The sequence below is a fragment of the Lineus longissimus genome, chromosome 2 (genome assembly GCF_910592395.1).
Source record: "Lineus longissimus chromosome 2, tnLinLong1.2, whole genome shotgun sequence".
NCBI lineage: Eukaryota > Metazoa > Nemertea > Pilidiophora > Heteronemertea > Lineidae > Lineus > Lineus longissimus.
In genome coordinates this window covers 22506276-22530500 of record NC_088309.1, presented here as the reverse complement: position 1 = coordinate 22530500, position 24225 = coordinate 22506276, and the positions used below count along the sequence as shown (strand labels likewise).

The following is a 24225-nucleotide window of genomic DNA, read 5'->3' as shown; positions in this document are numbered from 1 at the left end:
GGCGTACTCCAGGTTTCAGGATCAATGTGCTGCCAAGGACATTACAGATACTGATACATGTCTTTAAGTGGTGTGTCATTCGAAACGCCTATGTCGCCTTATAGCCTGGAGATTCGGGCAGCTGATACAAATTAGTTGTTGTCGTTTTCAAATCTGTTAACGCCCGAAATGCTGACGGCAAGAAGGCAATTAGGTAAGAAACCTCATCGTGATAAAAGAAAAATATTATTTTAGTATAACATTTCATATATTTGTTAAAACATGTGTTATCACTGAATACAAATGATGTGTTTAGTTAAACATTGCAGATAGAATAATTGCAGAACATGGTATTTTGTGGTTGTTCATTAAGATTACCACCCATGTTTGCGCCGTATAACCAGTTTCAGAGATTCTACAGGCAATAATTCGTGAACAACGTGTTTATTCTATGCAACAATGTTATTTCTACAAAAAAGCACATAATTCCGATTTTCTTCCAAGAAAACCCTCTGGCGTGCCATGGACTACCATCGTATGGACAGAGTAGTAAAGTTTGCAGGAAGAATTGATGCAAGGATTCAGAGAAAAAGCATATTGCAAGTTTGGTTTACGCTTCTCATAGCGGCAGGCACTCTTTACGCAATCATAAACAAGATTTCTTATCGAAAATACGACTATAACCAACTAAATTAGGCTATCGCCTCCGCAGGGTAATGACTGTTCTAAGAGTACGGAATTGATAAAGCGGCCGAAAACATATAAATTTATAACGTTAGGGTAGTAACCTAAACGAGGTAAAAAGACAGTGAGTATCAAACATCTAATATCAAATGGATACGAAGGCAAGACACTAATCGCATTTCAAATCAAAGGTATGTTGAGGCGTCATTTAAATTAACGACTGCCTCCGGAGGTTCGACATCCTCGTTCAAAAGAATAGTTGGATTGTGAGCATTTTGGCCAATTCCATTCCGTAGTACCAAATAAGGTTCGTTAATGACTGTCTCCGTTTTTTCTTCCTCCATATCAAAAGAGTCATTCAACACGCCGCCACTGCCGTTTCGACCATTTATACTAGAACGCGAGACGCCATTTCTGTTCGCCTGTCCCCTTTCGTCAACGTTTGTCACAACTTCGGTTAAATTGGGAATTGTAACAACGCCCGAATGTCTATCACTGATATGAAATATACTAGCTTCACGAAAAAAGTCAAGACTATTTAATGGACTATTAATGCGTTTTCCGTAAGCCGAGCTTCCACGCCTCATTCGTAAGCGGGGTCGTCCCGTGAGGTCTCCGTGAAGGCTCTGCGTAGAAAACCTCCGCAAACTAGCGGGTGAATTTAATTTTCCATTACTGTATGCATTGTTTTGATGGCTGTTGGAACTCACTGTGAACCTTCGCGCTGTCCGGAAATCACTGAAAGTTCTCGTTTTTCGTTTCGAATTATGCGCCGTTCTTGATTTCACATCCTCTCGGTTGTGGTCGTCTGCCCCGTCCATGACATCGTCCAAACACTGTCCATTTATCGCTACGATCCTATTTTTTTGTTTATCATATATAACGTCACCTATATCGTGTTCTACAATATCTGCCCCAAGAAGTTCGTGCTCCAATGATAGTCGTAATCCAATCGTTAAGTCTATTAGTTTTAAGAAGATGAACGCCACGACGATTGTCCATGCAGATATGCTCAGTACGGCGAGAGTTTGAACACCGAGCAGTCTGAAACCTCCTCCCTGAAAAGGAATTGTAGAGAAGATTACAAGCAATTTGGTGTGCTTTGAAGAAATCATAATGCAGCAAACCTAAACAGTTTGAAAGTCAAAACACGTAAGGATCGATTATTGATTATTAAAAAATCAACACAATCACGTATACTTGCATGGGACGGACAGGTACATGTATCATCGGCCGTCTCCTCAATGTACATGTGCTTCCCCCTTCACATGTACTTAATACATGGGATGGAGCAGTATATCTGGTCTTCTCCTCAACTATCCCATCACATGTACTCACATGAAAGGCACCAGTATCAATGGTCTGTTTCTCAACCGTCCCGTGGTTGTACTTACATGGAAGAGACCAGTGTCATTGGTTCGTTGGACCTTGAGAAGTGGTCGCAAGGCGTCCTGCCTGGTGAAAAGACCAACTGCGAGCAAACTCCAAATGCCACCCAAACAATGGACTGGAACGACACCTTTAAACGAAAGAAACAAGATATAGGCGGGCATCGATAAATTTTAGTGGATTTGTTCCGTATGAAAGTTTCAACATTGGAAAGCAACACTAAGAACCTTTGGTACATGTAAGCAGATCTCAATCATGGGTAGTAGCAGCAGATATCATCTCATGTGGCTGATGTACTACTATAGGTCTGTTTTCAGATGATGATAGATTACGGTCATAGATGCACGATCCTTGTTTACTCTGAGAGTATTTTACATGCAATAACCTGGTTCATTCTTTTTCCATTCATCAAAACATGAAAATTTCCGAGTCGTTTGATAATTCACGCAATTTAGTAAGCTCGGGTAGTCGGATTAGACTTACCTACTGGGTCGTCAATCTTCAGGTGATCTAAAAGAAGATCCCCTGTAACACCGATGAGACCCCCAACTGACCCAATGACGAACCCCTCCCACGGCTGGGCCAAGGCACAGTATCCTAAAAAGAGAGGATTTATCATTTTATGTTTCGTTCCTGAACAACGTAGTTTATTCGACGGGTTAGTTGTTTACCTACCTCATGGGACGAAATCCCCGTGTTCATGACAACACCAATGCCCGTGTGAACTATGATTCGTTGGCACATCTGTACGCGACAGTCATTTTCTTCAGGGGTAATAAATTTCAGCTTCATTGGTTCATTCCTGTATGAGTGCACTTTACGATAAAATGGCACTCCAATTCTTGGTGTTTTCGCACATAAAAAAGGAAGCAGTTTATATCCCCTAGTGAAACTTCAAAGTCGGCAGTATCTAAAGATACACTCTTTGCTCGGACATCGGACAACCCATGACCATGAATGAGCGATAACGAATCACATATCACCTGTTATTCCTACCAACGATCCCAATATCCCATTGATCATCAAGGCCACGTCAAACTTCCTCTTCTTCACTATGTAGCTGAAATGAAAAGAGATCTCGACTAACTCTTAGGGACTGGTAACTCTAAATCGTTTCCAGCTTTGGTCGTCGACATTTGATAGTACCAAATACCCGCCAGGTTTTGTCTTGGTGTGGAGGTGACCACATGCACAGCGGAAAACTGCTCTCTCTTAGTGAAACTACTCCTTCAAGTGGATGAAATCGGTTAACCGTGAAGCAGTTCTCGAATTTCTTCCGTTGACAAAGTTTACACTATATGAATCTAGCTTTGGTTTTGCTCATATAGCAGAAGATTGTGACGTTCTTCACGAGCGATGGCACTCTAAACCCTTTTTCTATGTTTTCTCTGAAACATCTCGAAGGCATTTCACAGTTTCCGGTTTTTGTGCTTGTACAATCCTGCTCTTGAGATATACGCTGGTGCGTTATCAAGGGCGATGTTCCCCTCCCGAGTAGTCCTCAGTTTTGCACCTTCCCATCCCATCTCTGCCACCAATTCGTTCATGACCGGGAGACCAGGGAGTGATCAGCACCCTACACTCACCTGAAAGTCATGCCCACAATTCCACCTGCCATGGATGCCGTGATGGTCGCAACAGCCGACCTGCAAAATAGGAAATTCGGTTTTAGGTTTCTATTTGTGGTAAAATTACCTCAGCATGCTCAACATGCTCGACATACGTATATACATTTGTCTTGGGCCGCGAAGTGGCCATAATAAATGTAACTCAACTATAGTTTGCTTAGTCCTTCGGACACGTCTTCTTTCTTCCGACGAATGTTCAACAAACGGCATTACCGTAAGCATTCGAGATCAGATAAAAATTACAGATCAGTGATTAGAAAGAGTGGACCTTGTGGCGTATAGCAAACGTTAGACCCACTTTTGCCAGTGACTGCTGTTCTCTGTAACCAATCTTACCTAGCGGCCAATTTCCATTTTGAGCCCGAGATTCCAAAAGTGCTGCCGCAGTTGAACCCTAACCATCCCCACCTGGGGAAGAGAAAATATCATATATATCAAATTAGAAAATCTCAATTCAATTTCAAAGTGTGAACGATGGAATCAAGTGTTAAAGACAAGATTACCTTCTTTAGTAGATTCTTTCTGTCGCAGATGTTCTAAGTCCTAAATTATGGCATTGGTAGTTTCGTTATTCTTGACCGAGATACATTTGTTTATGTTTTTCGTGATATTTTTGATGTTATGATATTTTCATGAAATTTTTATCCAACAAGACTGTTATCGTATATACTTGTGTGAGAGTAGGAATTATTCTGTTTATTCGTTTAATTCTTTCGCTATAACTGCAAACTTTACACATACCATAACATGAACATTCCCAGAACTGCATTGGTCGGTGAGCCCATTGGTGGAGCCCTCACCGAGTCAAACCGACCATGCCGAGGTTTCAGCATCAACGTAGATATCAACCCAGTAACGCCTCCGACGAGATGGACGGGACCTGCTCCTGCAATGTCAATCACGCCCAGATTGGCGAGCCAACCCTGTCCTCCCCAAACCCAATGAGCAGGGAAGCAGAATACAAAAGTATTGAGCAAGGAGAATACAATGTACGCTTCAAGTTTGATGCGTTCAGCCATTGCACCTGAAAAGGAGAATGATTTTCAGAATTTCAGATGCTACACTTTCAAGTCAGATTTATAGATGTGCTGAATTACAATATAATGTTAACATATCCTGGTACAGGGCAAGATGCGAGGCAAGACCTGGTATTTCCACAGGACGGATTGGTTTTATCGCCTGAAACGAAGACCCGCCGTTCATCGAAGCCATGTTTTCAGATTCAGTATTCAGGTTAAACATGCTCCTAGCTCGGCATAGATAGCGTCAAGAAATAAACCGATCGAACCCACAGATACACTTCAATTTAACCTTTGTTTTCACTCTGAATCACTTAATGCTGGATGGGACTCAACAGATGCACTAGAACTTGAATTTAAAATCGAACGAGCGTTGAGCCACATCCTTAAAAGCTTATTTCAATTACACGCATGAAGGAAGACTTTCAAGGCAGTTCGTGCAGACCGTCAGCTACATCGGCGTCACGCAAATTTTTCACAATATCAAACTGAATGATTGGCGAAAAAATATACAACGTCTACACAAATGAGTATCTTTGTAATACGTTACGTACATTAGAGCATTGTGGTTCCCTGGTAGCCAGTCTGGGGACAGAATAAACGAGGTATAGGTAACGTAGCCGACAATATTACCACCTCGTTTCAAGCGATTCCGATACTATAGGTATCTCTTCGCTGACCAAGGACATGCCATTGTTGTAAGACACCGATGGTTATTACATACCCACCTGATACAATAGTAGTGGCTGTAGTCGCGAAAGACGCTTGAAAAAAGAACTTGGAATAGACCCAGCCAATATCGGTCTCATTCTCAACATGGACGAAGAAGTTTCCCCAGCCGCAGAAGAAGTTTGTTATGGGTTCATCCTCCCCAAAACTAAATGCATAGCCAAATATCCAGTAGGTGAACCCTCCAAAGATAACGTCAGCAGCGTTCTTGACCATAATGTTGACCTCGTTTTTTGGTGTGACTGAACCACTTTCCAGCAGTCCGAAGCCTGTTACAAAGATAGAGTAAGTACAAGAAGTAAAAGTTATAGTTATAGTAAAATTTTGCTCGAATAGCAGTTTAAAGGACCAAGGTGCAAGGTACTAATAGATATTCCTGTTAAACTAGATACACCAGTCTTCGATGGCACCGAATTGATCCATTCTCCTAGCTTGTAAGATTAAAGGAATGTTCTGGAAATTGTTTTTATTAAAAACATGATAAAAACCTTCTGTTTGCAGCTGGGTGATTAGATGAAAGAAAATGAACCGCACGTTAGATAATTGCCCCCCCCCCCCAAAGTGCTGCATATAACATGTTTTTCAGGGAGATTGTTAACTCGAAAACGCCACGGGAGGTGTTTGCCCCCCAAAAAAACAAAAACAAAAACAAAAACAAAAGCAACAAAACAAAACAACAAAATAACAAACACCCCACTTGCCAAAACTTATTCAGAGATTACAATGATACAAAAACTATATGCAACTCTAGTAAGGGCAAAGTTATCACAAATGAGTGCCACACAAATGTGACTCGTAATAAAATGATGGTTCAACAGTAACTACTCGTAATTTCAAAAGGTACATGTATTTATGTTAGAAATAGCTTATTGATATTCAATATAAATCACTTGAGGTTCTGCAGTTTAATCCATTGAAAGCTAAACTGCTCATTACTGATAACACTCACATCCTATTCACTGACACACTGACTATTCCTCGATATTAATTTTTGAGAGGGAGGAAATTGGATCGAGCCGTTTGTTTGACCAAGGTCTGCGATCATTTATACGGTGCTAGAAAGCAGCAGCTAAACAATGCCGTATCCTTCGTTGTCATCAGATAAGGTAAATTCCTCGAAACGCAAACATGAACGCCTATCTCATTGTTGATGTCGAACCGGCACTGGGATAGGTATACACGTTGACGTTTGGGGGGCTTTGCGAAAGCTCCCTCTTTTAGAACGCAACGAGTACAAGCCAGGTAATTCTCGAGGTCACTTTATTCAGAAATTGACCATTTTACTCATCACTGTTCAAAGGACATGAAGGAGCAGCCGCGTTTTATAAAATCATGACCAAAGCATATCCATCTTATTCATCCTACACAAAGGAAGCTTTCCTCTGTTATGGTCAAGGGTAATGTTCCCGTTTAGGCGTGTTTCTTTATACACGGTGATTGATATGTTTCTCTATTGACATTTAATTATGACGACCATATTTGTATGGCGGCCATCTTTGATGAATGGTGGCAATTTCCGCCCAGACATTTCGCCAATTGAAAAAAACCGTCTTTATAGTCAATCGTCCGATCGGCAGGTCAATGATTATAATAAAAGGAAGTATGTGTAAAGTGGCTAGAAGGTAAGAAAGAAGTGGCGCCAGGGAAACTGGTGTACAAGAAATCAAATTCGATTACGGTCATTTTGATCTAGATTCAAGTTGACTACGAGATCTTATGATGTTGAGTGCTTGCCTACTTTCTTGCTTCCTTTCGAAAGATGCCGGGATCTCCCTTCTAAGCGGTCGGTATATGGAAAAAAATCGTTCACGCTCTATCTAGGGCAGAGTCTTGTAATTAAATAATTGGTCAATTCATTGACTTTTTTCATTTTACTTTTTTCTGTAAATAGAAATAATAAGGACTGACCCGCTGTAAATTCTCCATTAGTTTTCATCAGGACACACAAATCTATATAGAGGAAGGTATTGATTGGTCGATATTGATAAGCAACTCAATGTAAATATTCAAATGGCAGCCCTTTTGTATAAAGAGAGAGATGGCAAGGCCTTGTTGAGGAGACTTTTTAAACCCAATCAACTGATGAATCAACCCAGTCGTTTACAAGACCCGTGGCTCCAGTACCGGATAAAGAAGGAAATCGTCCTGGTGACGCCGCATAACCCCCTTTTAGTCTTAACTAGCATTTCGATGACGCATTCACCAAAGGTCATGACCGCCATTTCTGACGCGGAAATGGTACCAAATGCTGACCTTTCTCTCTACGGATGTGTAGCAGAGAAGTTAGCGGTACGAAATTCTAGTGACCTCTCTTTCTTTACCAAATGTTGCCATCTCCTCATACGGAAAGAGCAGAGAAGTTAAGGTAGGAAGCTCTGACCTACCTGACTGCATGGTAAATATGATAAAGGTACTCGAGAGAATCCATATTGCATCTGATGGGGGATCCCCACTCATTAGATCTTCGTAACCACCCATTGTGATATAACTGTCTCAAGGATAGGCTCTGACGAATCTCGCGCTCAACACATTCCATCACAACCATGAAATTCCATATAACTGTCCGAAAATGATTAGTAGAATTGATACACTAAATAATGGGCACTGCCTGAACATCCTTGATCAAGAACGATAATGCAAAAACTTAACGTCCGCCGAGCTACATGTAATCCGCATTTCAATAGAACCCATGTAACTTTCCTAAGGCAAGGCTGCAATCGACGTCTTGGATAAAGGGGTGGTCTCCACTGCTCATCAGAGGCATCGCATAGATGAGACAGATCATGCGAGGCATCGATTTACCTTTTAGTCACGTGATCTTGATCCTAAGCCCTGACGACGACAACGTTATTGCGGGGAAGTATCGGAGGTATAGCAGTCGCGACAAGCGATAGTCCTATGGCAGGAGTTCTTATCAGACTAAATTATGAATCTAAAGAGGGTCCAACTAATGGCTATTCTGAAAAAATAGTCACTAGAAATGGTCCAACTGAGTCGTGCCCGGAGAGAAATGATGCGCGCCGAGAAAATAGCTTTAATTGATTCAGCCGCCCCAAAGTACTGTTTCTCGTCTATTTCGCGTTTCTACATGTAACACCTTGAAACACCTTAAACATGTTAAATTTGACTAATGAATACAAAATCCAAAATGTTGAGAAGTTGAAACTTGGCCCCAAGAACAACGATTGGCCAATCTTCGTTTTATAACGGTAATAACAGATTGTCTATGATGTATCACCCAATCCATGATAGGATATCGCTAGCCTACCGTCCATTAGCCAGGCTATTAACCACGAAACCAGTGGGCAAATGTTGACAGCTAAGCTGATAAGCCAATGTCCTTGTAGATGTCGGCCAATCGCAATGTAGTGAATTCTGAGGTGCAGGTAGATTGTTGGTCCAACTTCTGCAAATATTGAATAAAGTATATTTGCTGACTGAGCAGCCATATATCAGACCACGGCCGGTGACCAGAAAACCCATCAAACACAGGATGTCAGTTTGATCACGAACCTAAAGAAATGTTAGATCCATGATTGAATATTCAAACCACGAACGAAAGACTCCGCTTAGGAAGACATATCTTAGTGGCAGCAGTGACTACAGATGTTTTATTAGACGGTTCTGGTTTTATCATTGGCATCGTGTTTGATCGGCACAGAAAGCATGACCACCGTTTAGTACAGAGCTTCTACAAGCATGGCCAATACCTTATGGTGAATTCCTTGAAATGGTTGTGAAAAGATGAACGAGAGTAAATTAAAATCATGTTCAGCACATTCAGCCTGTTGATATTGCCAACGCCCAAAAGCGTTGTACATTATTTTAAGGTGACATCAACGATTTTCTTTCTTTTTTTCATTCGAAAGGCAAACGCCACTTCAACAACGGTCGTCGTCGAAAACCTCATGCATGCCATGGCCTTGTCGAAACATACCATAGCATTGCCGAGGACGTGTCGTACGTCAAGTGCAGTCCTCAGTGACCGCACTGTTTGGAGGCCCTATAATGACGAGCATGTAAATCTATGCAAACCATATATAAATATAAATAACAATCATTAATCTCTACTTGGCGACATTCAGCCGCAAGCAACTGCCATTCACCATGATTTTGAGCAGTCTAACCATTGTCTAACTCGCAGTCTAATTTACCTCAATCTAGGAAATATTAAATCTCGTGATATTCAAATCAAATCAATTTTATGGCCGTTGCCATAACTCCTCAAACAAAGAATCGCAAACACACGACTGTTGTTAACGAAAGAGTGCAATTCTTATCCACTGGCTATGATGTAGTGGGGTAATGTTCTCTTGATGATGGTAAAATAGCCGCTTCATACCAAGAGCAGCAAACCACAATTTGCCGAAAAGACGCCATCTTGTAATATCGACTCGACAACACTTGCACTCTCCATTGCATCACGGGGCGTCTTAGTTCGATCTGAAATGCTGGTTTTCCCAGTGGGTCAACATAAAGAGGTTGTCATGCATTCATATTTCCATCGATATATCATTTCAGTATTGACTCATTGCATTAGATCAAGGAACGAAAGCCATAATTGATTTGGGGTCTGGCTCTAATGAGACTTGCATTGTCTGGATAGATTTTTTTCAGTTAACGGTGAAATATATGAAATCAGTTTTCGGCAAAACTATCCTTAGGCGGGAATCTGGTATCAAAAATGAGCGCTCCAAGGTCATGGATATTGGTTCGAATGCCAAGAGATCACGCCAAGGTCTGTGATCATACGTGTCACGAGGGTAACAATTAGACATTTGTGTGATATTTTGCATTTGCGGGTATCTGTTTCTAATTATTAATTTTGATTAATCAGAACATGAGAGATACCCAATACGGGGGGTCGGTCAATAAATTGTCTCAAAAAGCAAAGCATGCTGGGCGAGATTTTAACATAAAACCCTCATTAGGATTGGTTGGGGGGTGTTCATTCTTTACAGTCGGATAATTACAAAGAATGTAATTAGTACATACATTGAATGAGATATGATGGCCTTACAGGTCGTTGAAGCCAGATTCGCTCCTGCATTTTCATGACATAGGTGACTTACTTGGCGTGTCCCATAGCAGTTATACGGCCAGGTAACATAATCACCACCATTTCGAGAAAATGTTGGTCATCATTAAGCGGCCATTGAATGAGAGCAGAGGCTGGGCGTTACTCCCTGGACACTTGATAACTCCAAATAATCGTTTATGGGATAAATTGATGTGGTAAATGTCACGTCGTGATGAGAGACTTGGTGGCAATAATTTTCTACGACTCAATCAAGGTTTTTTTAAAACACGGAACAACTCGTTCAGTTTTGAGGAATCATATTGGCTGAGAATGCTAAAATGAAAGTATTCAACAAAGAAATAGTGATATACATGTATATTCGAACTTGAAATTATCGAAACTCGATCGAATATATCATTTGACAAGCAGGCTGTAATTTGGCATTTGGAATAGGATCAACACAATCGTGCTTTGCAAATGGTGCGATACATTTGATGAATCAAACCCGAATTATTGCTAACAGAGTACAATTTTGTGGTCTACCTCCATTTCAGGGACGACGAATCTACAATAATATCGTCGGTTTAAATCATTGACACTATTTTTATCGTAAATGTATTATCGTGATTGCCCTGCTCGGATTGCAGGTCTCAAAAAATGATCAGAATGACGCTGAGCTCGTGATCAGAATGGCCATTGCATAAATCCAAACTGTCTCTTTGTCCATCAGAATGTGATTTATGTTATCTATACCTGATTTGGAGGCAGTTTCCACAAGTCTTTTTTTGTTTATCTCTATTGTATTACGATGAATTGTCGAATATTCTTAGCGTAACAACCTCATTTCGTCACGTATAGTATCGGTGTGACATGGACGCTTTCTCATGTTAAAAATGATGCGGATGAATTCATATAACATACGTGCAGCTGAGGCTATACAAAAAAGAAAAATATATACTCTAAAACCTCGAATACAAGGTCTGATGCTCCGCCCCCATTCATTTCAATGGTGTTTTACAATCTGTTTTGTCTACGCATGCGTCAAGAGATTGGTTTTGTCGCAGTGCTGCGTAAAATGAAAAGATTTTGGCGCAAACCGGATGACTCACATGTGTATACATGTACATGTATTTAATAGTGCCAGTTGTTGTTGGGGGAATTGTTGTTTCAAATGAAAAGTTGAAGATATCTTCGATACTGCCACTACGGCCGTTTTGTTATCGCTCTTCCCCATGATTTCCTTGTCTATACATTGCTACTGCAAACAGTCTGGTCCATACCGCTGAGATATAGGAAACACGTTTTGTCAACTATGAGCTTTCCCAATCTTCGACAACCACATTGCAGCCACTTGATGGGTTTAATTTCCTCGGTCGGACAATAAGATCCAGAGAATAAACAGAGGCCGCATGCTGGGAGGTTGTGCTCATGAATGGATTACCAGTTCACGTAGATAAGGCATACCTGCAGGTCATAAAGGAAAGAAAACACGTGTTCGGACGGAATCAAATAGTTACGTAGCCTTGTTGATTACATTTTTACGTGGTCATAAACGCCAAATGAAGTTGACATACCGACTGATAGGAATTTGGGCTAAATTCCTTCTTATCTCTCTAGCCTAGATTGAAATAACCTTAATAATTCAGATAATATGGGAGAGACTGGCCACTGATGCTTTATTTGACTCTGGTGTTGCGATTATGCTTATAATTATTGCGATTATGCTTATGCCATATAAACATGAAAAAGCTATCATTGGGTGGCCGTTAAATGTACGTTGCAAATATCACGAAGGCTGCGTTAAATTACTTGTAAAATTTTGGCAACTTGACTAATACGATTTTAACCCCGTAGGAAAAAAAATTACCCGAGAAGAAGTTTTGGTTAAATTGCAATGTTTTAAACTCAAGATATGCCTACATGTCTATGCCCTCGATAGTGACGGCCCACGTCCGATCAGGTCAATGCGCTCTGAATAAGCCATTTTAAGCATTTTAACAGAATTTCATACAAGCTTGCATAAGAAGAAGAAAAATACCTTTGTTGGCTTAATACCCGGAGAACCATCGTTCTTAAAAATAACCTATCGTTCCATGGCATTTCGCGAATCAATACAGTATTATGTTTATGTATAGTGAGCCCCACAGGTGAAAATGAAATGTCCGTCATTCCTTGAAATCCGTCATTACTTCTTCGCAACAAACTCCCATGTTCTAGTTTCTTGCTGTAATGATACATGTAGGATATATACGGTAATGACCTGCAGTACGGAGACGAGTTTTTGGTTGACAGTTCTCCCAGGAGGGATATTGCAGAATACCATTCGAGCAGCTAATGTGAATCCGATCATACTAATTAACAAATTGGCTGTCACCAAATTCCTCCGAGTGGCAATTTGCTGTATCATACACTCGCCAAAACTGAGGAGTGATTATTGAAAATGTGTCTATTCGCACGCATTCATTGTCCCCTGCAGCATCTGATGCGTCGATATGGGGGTATCTGATTTGTAAATACAATTGGGGGGTGTCACATAGATGCTCTTTGATTACCATCTATCCCTGCAGGCAATAGTAACAAATAAAAGTGATCATTAATTATCATTACTTTGGTAAACTGGTACTAGTAGTACTATGTTTGTCTACGTTAGTCCAATAATCAATGACCACTCCGAGTGATTTTCACAATGAGAGAGGTGAAAGCAAGTAAAAATGTTGACTCACTGGTCGTCGGTTTTAAAGGGTGACGTTGCTAAATGTGCGCTTTATAACTACATGTATTTTCTCCGCCGAGGAATCATCATTTAGAATGTACATTTATCAATAACTTGAATCAATGATTAACCCGTAAAATGTAACAAAATCGATTAGTAATATATCTAACTGGCGCAGGCAGGTTCAAATGGGCTATACCTTGAATAGATTGAATTGCAATGAAAATCTAATGCAATATCAAAGGAGCCATATCGAAGAGACAAATTAAACCAACCATTTGTCCACAGACTCGGACCCAGAAGTATTAAGGTAGCAGGAAGGGTTGGGCGTTTGTGGTTTCTGAGTCTGAGGGGGTTGATGTCTGTTGACTGTGCTTTAAGAGAGACTAGGCATGGCGCCAGTCTCTCTTGAAGCACAGTCAACAGGCATTTGGTCTGCGTGCTCCTCCTACATGTAGCCAGGTCTCGGGCAGGCACTTACTCGACAGGCAAGCTAGACGTTCAGCACCGTGAGCAGCTCCTTGATGATAAGGCCATTTCAGGCGCCTCTTCAGATCAATTATTGAAAGCTGTGGTGAGCACATAAACATACCATGGTAACCTTCATTTGAAAATCCCTTCATAATCAAGGGCTAGCTCTGGCTAACACAGCACCCATAAACAATAGACCACCAATTTGACCCCAGCTCCTTACTGCGGGAAAACCCAAGTCCAGCAACCGAAAGTACCAAAAATACATTTTTGTTTACATTTGAACTGCACACATACGTTTGTTTATAATTTCTTTCCCCGCGAAATCTCGAACATCAGGTGACCTGCAATCGTGGATTGAAAATAACATTAACCTTAGTTCAGCAGGTCAACAGGTACAGGCTGTTCCAATCAACCCCCTGCAACCAACTGTTCAACAGGTAATGTTAGCCACCCCACAGGTAATTGATTAAGCCCCTGCATAACTAAACAGCAATGACTTGGCTTCTGTGAGTGGTAAGGAGAATTGACAGTGTCCGATTAAAAATCCCTCATTACTGCTCCGCTGAAGTAAATTTCCGAAAATAAGCATAACGTTGCATCAGGATAACATATCACCTGCAAACGTGCAAAATTTCGAGACGAAACACTACCCCCAAATGGCACTTATGATATAGATGTCCATTCTCTGATTCTATGGAGGAAACTTTGTGCAGGCACGAACTTAAAACCAACACAAATTAAAGATAGAATCCGTTAGAGAGGCCATCCTTTAATGAGGGAATCTTCCTGGTCTTTCTAATGATTTCATTCAAGAAAGCGAATGCGAACTTATATTTTTTTAAATCACCGTTAATAACGTCGATGCCGAGGGGATTGTACCTCTATAGGTACGGCGGAGGCGAACTCGATCTACAATAAGCCTGCTGCTACAACAGATACTTTTCTCCTCGGTAATTAAGATATTCCGAAGTTAATAGCAAGGAACAAGCAAATGCAACCGGATGTCGCTGATCAAAATTGCCTTCCGATGTCTTTTTTAGTCTAATCACGCCCTTTCGCTAAAGTTGATGTTGATGATTAAGTAACAAAACAGTTTTCTATCTGATCTGGAACGAGACGATTTGTTCAAATCACGGAAGGAAGGCTACCAATCATAGGATGGAGGAGTCTTTTATAATTCCACTTCGAGTGATGGCAGATATGAAAAGCACTGCCAGTTAACTGCCCAGTGTAGTAGTGGCAATGCCTCTGTCAATGCCTGTGCCATTGGGAAAGGTCAGTTTTGGTCCGTCCCTAATGTATGGTAGCGGATTAAGACATGGTTCTATAAAGTCTCCCAATTCACGAAAGGTTCTATATTGCCACCCGATATAAGACACCCATCTACCCGGGCCATCTACACAGTATAATGTTTGCGTTGCTCGGTTTGGTATTAGTTTATTGAGTTTATGATAACACAAGAACCTGATAACGTGTTTTTTGTTGTATTTTTACATTCTTCGGCGCCGCCTACCGAAGTCGGCGTGATTTCTGCCGGGGTCATGCTAATTTCAGTTGGTACATGATATGAAACCCCACGATATTTTAACATAACAGTTTGCTACAATTACAGTTAGTCTTAACAGAATCTATCTATATTTGGCAGGCTATCTTTTCAATAAAAAATCCCGTCATTTGTATCAATATATGATATGGTTATTCTATTGAAGACAAAATTCGGCAATAAGGACACCACTGAATGCCTAAGTATTCTCCAAAGACCAAATTTAGTCCTGCTTTTATCTCGCACCATCACATAAATGAGCGCATCTGCATCTATTTTTTTAAGTTGAACTTATAGATTTACTTGAAATCCAATTTGCAATATTGTCTTTATCTGAGTTTGATTCGAACAGCAATAATGATATTGGCATCTTGACATTGTACTAATGAAGAAAAGTAGCCAAATCTTGAGGTCATCAAAATGTGAAATATCTCTGAAGAAGATGTCCCGATTGACCGATGAACAGATTTCAATGAATTTGTGTTTTTCACCAGGAAATCGTGAATTTACTGATTATAAAGATAGACTAAAGTAAAACTCATACTCATTTCGTGAAAGTAGCAGAAGACAACCATGAAAGTAAATACCATTGCCCTTATGGCGGTACATCGTCTATCGAGTCAACATCATCAACAATAATTTAACTGGTTATAGTGTTGGTCAAAGCTATAACAACATTATCAAAAAATCATTCCCCAATTAAAAACCGAATTGTAAGATGTTGGATAGTTGGCGTTCGAGATCGAACATTTGGTAACATTCCTTCGTGTTGGGTTCAGTGAATATCGCAAGTCGATATTATTCAATTCACTGACCACCCAACCGTAAGCAAATGATAAATAAATAATACGGTGAGTGATAAGGCAAGAGATTGTTTTTTTTAATGAAAATGTTATCTTTTCATTAAACGTTATTGCTATATACAGGGTGTTGATAAATGACGTATTCGATCCACCATCATTTTACACAATTTCGAACTTTCCGATATCATTCTGATGAAACTACACTATTAGTTAGTTTTATTATACTATAAAACTACCATTTTCTGATTTTTGTTATTGGTGGGCTTCAGGCAAACGGAGCAAGTTCAGTACTGGTCCAGGGTTCAGGGTTTTTCACTTCTACGTCATATATATCAAGAGGCGGAGAAGCTTATAATTGAAAACACCTAGAATAACGAGGATGGTACTAGCCTGATGTTCCCGCTGATTTCTAAATACCCTATCAATCATAGACACTAGGCAGAGAGCACGACGACAAAGGTAAAGAGACTTACCTGACTGCATGGTAAATATGATAAAGGCACTGGTAAGAATCCACGTCGCGTCATCATGAGTCATTGAAATCGCGGTCAAATTCGTCGCCGCCATTTTCGTCCCTTAGTAAAGGTATTTACATAGAGCTCAGTAATCACTGGCCAGTAGGTAATCGTCCCGGTGCTACCTTCATAATTGGAAGGATGGTGGTCGATATATCACAGCTGTACAAGCAAATATCCTCTGGCGGAGCCGCTTGAAATGTGGCTGCACTTGTAAATGCTTATATACTCTTTGTCCATGATATCCGTCAGGATGTCTTCGAAAATGTCTACATTACACCTTGCCTGTGCATTTTCTCAAGAGTCATAACGCCATTGGCAATTCATCGTACGCCCAGTCTTGAAATCGATCTTTCTGATTGATAGTAATATCCCACAAGAATCGAAATGTGGTTCGTCAATTGCTTTGGGATGTTGTTATCGTATTTCGGGTCGAGACTTTGTTAATAATTATAGGAAGACATGAAAATCCTTTAAGCTGAGCGGTTATCATATTCGGACTGTTGCTTTTAAAAGGTTGGGAGTTGCATTGGCGACGATACTAAAAGACGTCGTAGTATCATTACCTGACAGATTTATCCGACACCCACGGTTAACCCGTCGAACGTGACAACCACATACTTGTTAATTGTTCTTTCGTTAATATTACTGGCATGCATACCCGAGGGTGGTTGATTTGCCTACTCCACACCGCTGAGAGTCAGATACAAATTCGAACAGGGCCGAGTATCATTAACGTTCATTATATCGTAACTAATGACATGGCATTCGAGCACACTTGGCACTAATCCTGCCCAATTCAAATAAACTGGAAATACATGTACATGTAAGCGCTATCCCGGAAACGGATATCATATTTGTAACAATATATCAGCGTCACAACAAAAACAACTGCAACAACAACCGAATAATTTATAAATAACTCATACTTTTATTTATAAATTATTTATATATTCAAAAATAATTTTATCTAAATCCTTTTGTTCATTGATTGACGTCTCTTGCCTGCAAATGATATTGCGCGCCAAGACTTGATTACAACATAAATATTGTTTCTCTCTGCTCGGTGATCATATAGTCACAGATAAGCACAAACCTCTTCACAAAGCTTTTGGAGTAGGGCAGCCCACAGGCTTCAATGTCGTATTCGGTTATGTGTTTTTGCCAGAGAATTTTTTTTATATCACACATGGTATCCAATTGGTATATACCATTTGGCAAATTTGTGCACGACGCCCAATTTACTTTGATGATTGCCTAGTATGAGACATTTTTGGATCGAAAATATTGACACTGTTCGCAGATACATGTATTTATCACAACATCACGTTAATATGATTTATAATTGGAAAAGCGATAGCCAACAAGATCTGCGTTGTGATGTATTGATCCATTTACAAGCAGATCACATGGCAGTTAAGGTATTAGAAACACTATGATGCTCCTCTAAAGTCTTAGAACATTAGGTGAAGGCGCTATTTGAATGCCTTCGATCAAATCAAGGTCGATTTGACTGGTAGGGAAAAATTTCTCCGGATTTACTGGAAGCTTTCCTGCTGATGCCTTTCAACTTTTTCAGAGATTCCTAATCAGGAATTTTCCAAAACGCCCTATCGTCAAAGCAACCATGGCGATCATCGGTGCAGTCTGCCTTTATAAGAGAAATCCTCGGAGTAATTTCCTGCAGTTCAAATCATGAATGGGCTCAATATTCTAAATTTGTCGGCATACCTTTTTGATTGGGTTAAAAGAATAGATGCATTTGTTGAGGGGCTGAAAGAGTCCTTGTATATGAGGATTTCAGTAGGGGGTGCAATTTCCTGCAAATCATTTCAAAGACTGTGATAAACGCACAGCGACTGCCAACGAATAGTCCGTGCTGATGTGCATCAGAACATGTTTAATACCGCGATTAACACAGCTTTAAGAATGAAAACATAGAAAGCGCGTACTCTAGTTTTACCAATTTACCACCGGCTGATTGATTACTTGGCAATAAAGACGAATATCAAATGGAACATGACGTCATGGACAACCTGGTGACGCCATGCAATCGTCTCTCGATATTGAACATGTTGAATGGCATCGAACCAACAAGTTCAGCATGATATCTAGCTTGAATTGAATATTCAGAACTGGTCTAAGATCGGTAAAATTAGAGTAAAGATTATGCGTGTATCTACGGATCATCAAACCAATTTGAAGAAAATTATCTTTCGTTTTATATTTATTATTTCCTGTACATAAGTTACATGTATTCAGAATAACATTTTTCCATTCCTTTATGTTAAGTGAAATCAACAGTGGTGGTTGCTGATTACACAGAAAGTATGGCATGGTTTCAGTGTCACCCACTGCTCAACCCAGTATCAATTTCTGTAACCTGGGAAAAGACAGAGTTTGTCCAAAGTTAGGGAGAAAATCCGTTCTGACAGAAAATATGTCTGTTCTAAAATTTCCGAAAATACTGCTCGCACTCTATTGATAGCTTCCGCTTGCACAGTCGCTGGTAGTCTCCAAGCAGCTTAATAGTCTCATCTTCATATCTGTCGTCCGACACATGATTAAAGTCATGCTCCACGATATCGGAGCCGAGAATCTCCTCTTCCTTGCTGATGCGCAATCCGATGGTCAAGTCAATACAAGTCAAGATGATGGTGGAGGTGATGACTGTCCAGATGATGATGATGAGAACGCAAAGGACTTGCACGCACAAGAGATAGTACTCTCCACCCTGCAGAAGGACATAAAAAAGAAACTTGGCCTTCATTTGATAACAAGTTATACAATGTAGCCGATGTAATGGTATACGAACCTGTAACCCGCCACCTTAATTTTTGACTTAATTTTTATACATGTTTTGAGTCACATCTTCATTAGCTGGGTAATTATTTATGTCTAGAAATGATACTTACGTAGAACACGCCATACAACTTCGTTGTACCTCCAATGGTGTCCGGCTGGCCGAACAGGCCTATGCAGACCAAACCCCAAACACCGCACATCATATGTACGGGAATACAGCCTGGAAAGAGTCGAAAGTGTTCATATTTCTTCTTGGATTTTTACGACAGTGTGGTTGAATTGATATAAAAAATAGAATGAATAAAAATAAATTCTTATTGCTTAGTACAGCATTCTCAACGCCCTTTCCATTTCTTCCGCAGCCTAATCAAGAAATCTTTCCGTATGAGCTAGCAAGGAGCGACCACTGCGCTTCACTTGGCTATTTCGGGCCAGTTGAGAGTACCCGTATTCTTCAACATCAGCATTTAAAAGCCTGATGTTAGCAATGTTCGGGTGCGTTATGACCACCTTTTAAAAACTGCCCTGTCGAGCTCAGCACAAATTCTACAAAGGGGTGATGTTTGTATATCTCTTGGCGGCACACGAGCCTTTGTTTCCTAGCGATGACTCACCCACTGGGTCGTCGATCTTGAGGTCCTCGAGCAACTTCACTCCGAAAAATACGATGACTGCACCTACACAGCCGATGATAAAGCCTTCCCATGGATAGGCGTAGGCACAGTAACCTGGTTAAAAAAAGCTCTCGGTCAATACATGTATCTAAATATGCATTCATAAAGATATTCACTTAAATATAGATGTTAGGAAAAGTACAAAAGGAACATATACAGTATATGACAGTACACACGTTGTCAATAACGGGCTATGCCGTTCCTACCAAACTTGAAATTTGAAAATGAAGATTTTCCAGTTACATATAAAAACATTGAATATAGATTTAAATTTTGTGGCTGCGTACACATGATTATATAGTTTTACAATGATGATACCCGTCAGGTACTGTCATCACGTTGACATTGTCTGGTTACTGTACAGAGCCAATGCTTATTTCTAAATTATCAATGAATCGTGTCAAATATAAACAAAACCAAAAAAGTATACAAGAACGACGTAGGCATTAACCAGACAATTTGTCGTTTTGAATCAAACTTACCCGTTATCGATACCAAGGAACCAAGAATACTGTTGATCAGGTCGGCAATGTCAAATTTTCTCTTCTTGAACGTGTAACTGGAACAGTCAAAGAAAAGCAAGAAGTCTTTCATAAAGTTTAATTTTCTTTGCATCTCGCTACTCGACGTATCATTTTCTTCAATTTGGGCACTCCGATCATGTACCGAACATGTCATGCTATGGAATTGCCTTGATGTTCACATGATTAAAATACCGATTTAATGCTCTTTGATCTATATCATTCCATCAGTATCTCCGTAGAAACACATTGGTTCAGTTCAGTCTTCAATTGTCTGATCGGAATAGGATGTGCCCTATCTTTTTTAACAAAAAACAATACTGGCCAGCGGTGTTGAGTGCTTTATCATATTACTTAATGTCGAACATGTATACTATTTACCTGAGTCCCATTCCAACCATCCCTCCACCAATTGATGAACTGATAGTTGCCACTGCTGACCGTGCCGCTAGGATCCACTTGTTATCGGTGATGCCAAAAGTGCTGCCGCAGTTGAAGCCTAGCCATCCCCACCTAGAAATATCAATGGTACGTCGCAATGAAAACATATCGGGACATCAGTTGGAACAAAAATCCGGCCATCTCAACCGGAAGCCTGGACACGAGCTCAAAGATTAAACTGGTTCTAGAAATGTCTTCACTGATGAAAACAAAGAAGCAATGTGAACAAAGAAATGATATGGCTGGAAAAAAATTATTATAAAACCTCCTTACGGCGGCTTAAAAGGCAGTACAAAAATGTATTTGCAAAAAGGTCCTATGGTTACAAGAATTGTCAACGTTACCCTATGTTGCAGTCCGAATTCATGCACCACTTTCCAGTACTATTGAGCGGTGCAGAATGCTATCGTCTAAAATATACAGCTCTACAAGGAATATCTAATGGCTCGTCTGCTAGCCCCTGCGAGAGGATTTAAATTGATTTTAAGTCTAACAGGGGTGAACCTTGTTCTACCCACCAAAGCATGAACATCCCTAGCATAGCATTAGTGGGCGAACTCATCTTGGACTTGGGCTCAGACTTGGTAAATCGGTTCATTCGGGGCTTAAGCATCAATGTGGCCACGAGACCAGTGGTTCCACCAAGTATATGTACTGGCCCTGCTCCCGCCACATCAATTACTTGCAACTCCTGAAATATAATTAAATTGGCAACGATGGATGTTTACTGCTATAAAAAGCAGACAACCGATAAGAACAACATGCATGTATCTTAACACCTCAACTATAACGTAGCAATGTATTGCATGTCTGCTACACAGTGACGTATTCTCGCGCCTGCGGTTCCGATTTTACGCGATCGAATTGACGTGCTGTCATTGGCTTCGTCATTTTACATTTTAGCCCCACCCTTCCGGTCAACTCGATTTTAGAACAGAGACCCACCAGTGTGGTGTTAATTTCTTATACTCTTTGTTTAAACTCGATACAGTCAGTGGACTGCACGCGTACCTTAAGAAATCCCCTATTGCTCCAAATCCAATGGGCGGGGAAGACGAAAATGAGGGTGTTAAAACAAGAGAAAGCGATATAGGCTAAAAGCTTCGTTCTTTCTGCCATTGCCCCTGAAAAAAGAAGGAAGGCAAAATTTACAATTGAAATCAGTTATTGTGGTAACTACATTGTACATGTAGGCGAAAATAAGCTACTTGCGTTTGGGTTAGTGTTATGGTTGGTTAACAAGCACATTCAAAAAAGCAATTGATGTTTGTAACAAGAAATTCTCTTGCGAAAACTGCAGGAAACGTTGTTGGCAACAAGAAAGTTCCAATAAGAAATTAATCACCGGAAGGAAGAAAAAAGCTACCAAGCGAAAAAAAAGAACATTTCTTTGACGGAAAACAAACTTGTACCTGGTAACATGGATTTAAGACGGTTAGGAGGACTTACCAGAAACGATGGTAGCGGCAGTGGTGGAAAAGGAGGACTGGAAAAAATAATGGGCAAGTGTGTCTCCCTCACTTTTTTCATCTTCGTGGATAAGGAGATAATCTCCCATCCCGCAGAACCAATTCGCACCCTCAGCTTGGCCGAACTGAAACGCATAGCCAAACATCCAGAAAGTTGTACCGCCGAAGATGACGTCGACCATGTTCTTTATCATGATGTTTAACTCGTTCTTACTGGACACCGTACCACATTCCAACAGGCCAAAACCTGAAACGATAAATCATCGCGCCTGGGCCATTATGTCGATTGAACTGGTTCGAACATCTCTATTCTGCGCGATTGACTCCTGTTTTTGCTATTCCACAAACAACTGCACTGTAGCCTTAATACATGTATACAGACAAAAACGTTGATGATCTTGCATGAGATGTTGGTGTCCTACCTGATTGCATGGTGAAAATTATAAAGGTACTGGTCAATATCCATATTGCGTCATCAGAGCTAAGATTGCCGGTTGCAATAGTGCTTCGCAAGCCATTAACGAAGGATGGGGCTGAATTGGTCTCCGCCGGATCCACGCCCGGGCTGATGCTGGTATTCGATGTAGCCATCGGGAAATCTGAAAAAGAATTTGAGATTAGTGCTGAAACATAACTGAAAGGAAACATTTGATATATCGTCCGACAAACAAGGGCACTATTTTTATATCGCATCGAAACTACCCATGGGATTGAAAAAAGTCATAGGACTCAAAGGGACGTCAAGCGATCCGTGAGTGTTACATTGGGTGATATGAATAAAGACCAGCAAATGCCTTTACTCTCCGCCGTTTTGTACAGGAAGGCCTAGTGTAAATGTACATGGAGATTTAGATAAAAGCATTTGTTAGTCTTTATTCATATCACCCATTATGTGCATGGAAGATGATGAGTGCTATGCTGCATACAAGAAGGCGACGTAAGAGGATTGGGACAGATTCAAAGGTGTTTTCAGCTCTGATAACTCTAAGGTTTGGCTGAGGCACGCATGTCACGAACAAATAATCCAAGTAAAGGTCATATGTAACATTTGATGGCATCGATCCAAATGGGACCACCACTCCCAATAAAGGAGAGCTTTAGAATAGTTTGAGCTTTTGAAAATTATGTTTATAATCATACACATGGACATCGCTCCAAGAATGGCTTGACTAGCACCTAGATCGTCAACATTTACAAGCTAATCATAAAAGTTACTGGATCCAAGTAAAACAATTGGGAAAAATTCATTATATATGTACATGTAAATCACAAAAAAAGTGTCTAAATCTGAGATTATCTGCCAACACGTACGAAACTGCGTCTAGTTTTGATAGTATCTATGTTAGGAATTTGATTGGAAGCTGCAGTCAGAACATTCGACATTTCACCAGACACTCTCCACAGTCTTGGCCCTGCCCGTTCCCCGAAAGATTTTGTACCCGACCCAGAAATTCCCTACGCCCTTCATGAGAGTATGCGAAATATAAGAAATAAGAATGAGTACCTACCTCATGCCAACATAAATTTGCTATGAATTCATGTGAGGCACGGACTCTGCTGACACTTGTAGCATGCAGGAAGACGTCCGCTGCGCGCACTGGCGGCTGAACTCTATCAACAATGTAAGGCAACTTGGCGTACTGTCTCTGGATAAAGACTCCTTTCTCTTCTGTTTCAGAAATGAAAAGATGACACAGCAATGATCTGGATGAACGAGTTTATGTAATTGTTTCAGGCTTGTATCCTTAAAAGCTATGAACAACGTACTTAAGCTTATGTATCGTTAGTAAACCCTTATAGCAATGGCTATGCGAACGAA

General features: G+C 40.5%; 2 protein-coding genes across 4 annotated transcripts; both read right to left on the bottom strand.

Annotated features, from left to right (window-relative positions):
- Positions 1 to 271: 271 nt before the first annotated feature.
- On the bottom strand, positions 272 to 16548 carry LOC135483789 (putative ammonium transporter 3). Of its 3 annotated transcripts, none has more exons than XM_064764828.1 (9): positions 16455 to 16548; positions 5428 to 5697; positions 4422 to 4704; positions 4017 to 4088; positions 3639 to 3698; positions 3036 to 3112; positions 2536 to 2649; positions 2058 to 2182; positions 272 to 1721 (listed from the first exon to the last, which is right to left on the bottom strand). In XM_064764828.1, exons 1-9 carry the CDS (start codon positions 16546 to 16548, stop codon positions 849 to 851), a joined length of 1968 nt encoding a protein of 655 aa, XP_064620898.1. In that variant the 3' UTR covers positions 272 to 848. The 3 variants fall into 3 exon arrangements, with proteins under 3 accessions (XP_064620898.1, XP_064620899.1, XP_064620897.1); XM_064764829.1 differs by lacking the exon at positions 16455 to 16548 and adding an exon at positions 8231 to 8286; XM_064764827.1 differs by lacking the exon at positions 16455 to 16548 and adding an exon at positions 7813 to 8157.
- Positions 16549 to 18743: 2195 nt separating this feature from the next.
- On the bottom strand, positions 18744 to 24000 carry LOC135483788 (putative ammonium transporter 3). The gene is made up of 10 exons (XM_064764826.1): positions 23915 to 24000; positions 22829 to 23005; positions 22387 to 22653; positions 21949 to 22061; positions 21456 to 21628; positions 20878 to 21009; positions 20458 to 20534; positions 19916 to 20029; positions 19412 to 19521; positions 18744 to 19230 (listed from the first exon to the last, which is right to left on the bottom strand). The coding sequence occupies exons 2-10, from the start codon at positions 22995 to 22997 to the stop codon at positions 18946 to 18948; spliced, it is 1440 nt and encodes a 479-aa protein (XP_064620896.1). The 5' UTR covers positions 22998 to 23005; positions 23915 to 24000; the 3' UTR covers positions 18744 to 18945.
- Positions 24001 to 24225: the final 225 nt, after the last annotated feature.

Bases quoted from the DNA above. Each gene is read 5' to 3' on its own strand.
- LOC135483788 (XM_064764826.1), bottom strand. From the start codon at position 22,997: ATGGCTACATCGAATACCAGCATCAGCCCGGGCGTGGATCCGGCGGAG. The intron at 22,062-22,386 runs GTAAGTCCTCCT...TTCTTTTTTCAG, and splicing joins TGCCGCTACCATCGTTTCTG to GGGCAATGGCAGAAAGAACG. The intron at 19,522-19,915 runs GTGAGTCATCGC...GACTCTTTCCAG, and splicing joins CAAGATCGACGACCCAGTGG to GCTGTATTCCCGTACATATG.
- LOC135483789 (XM_064764828.1), bottom strand. From the start codon at position 16,548: ATGGCGGCGACGAATTTGACCGCGATTTCAATGACTCATGATGACGCG. The intron at 3,699-4,016 runs GTAAGATTGGTT...CCTATTTTGCAG, and splicing joins AAATGGAAATTGGCCGCTAG to GTCGGCTGTTGCGACCATCA. The intron at 1,722-2,057 runs GTAAGTACAACC...ATTCCTTTTCAG, and splicing joins ATGACACTGGTCTCTTCCAT to GGAGGAGGTTTCAGACTGCT.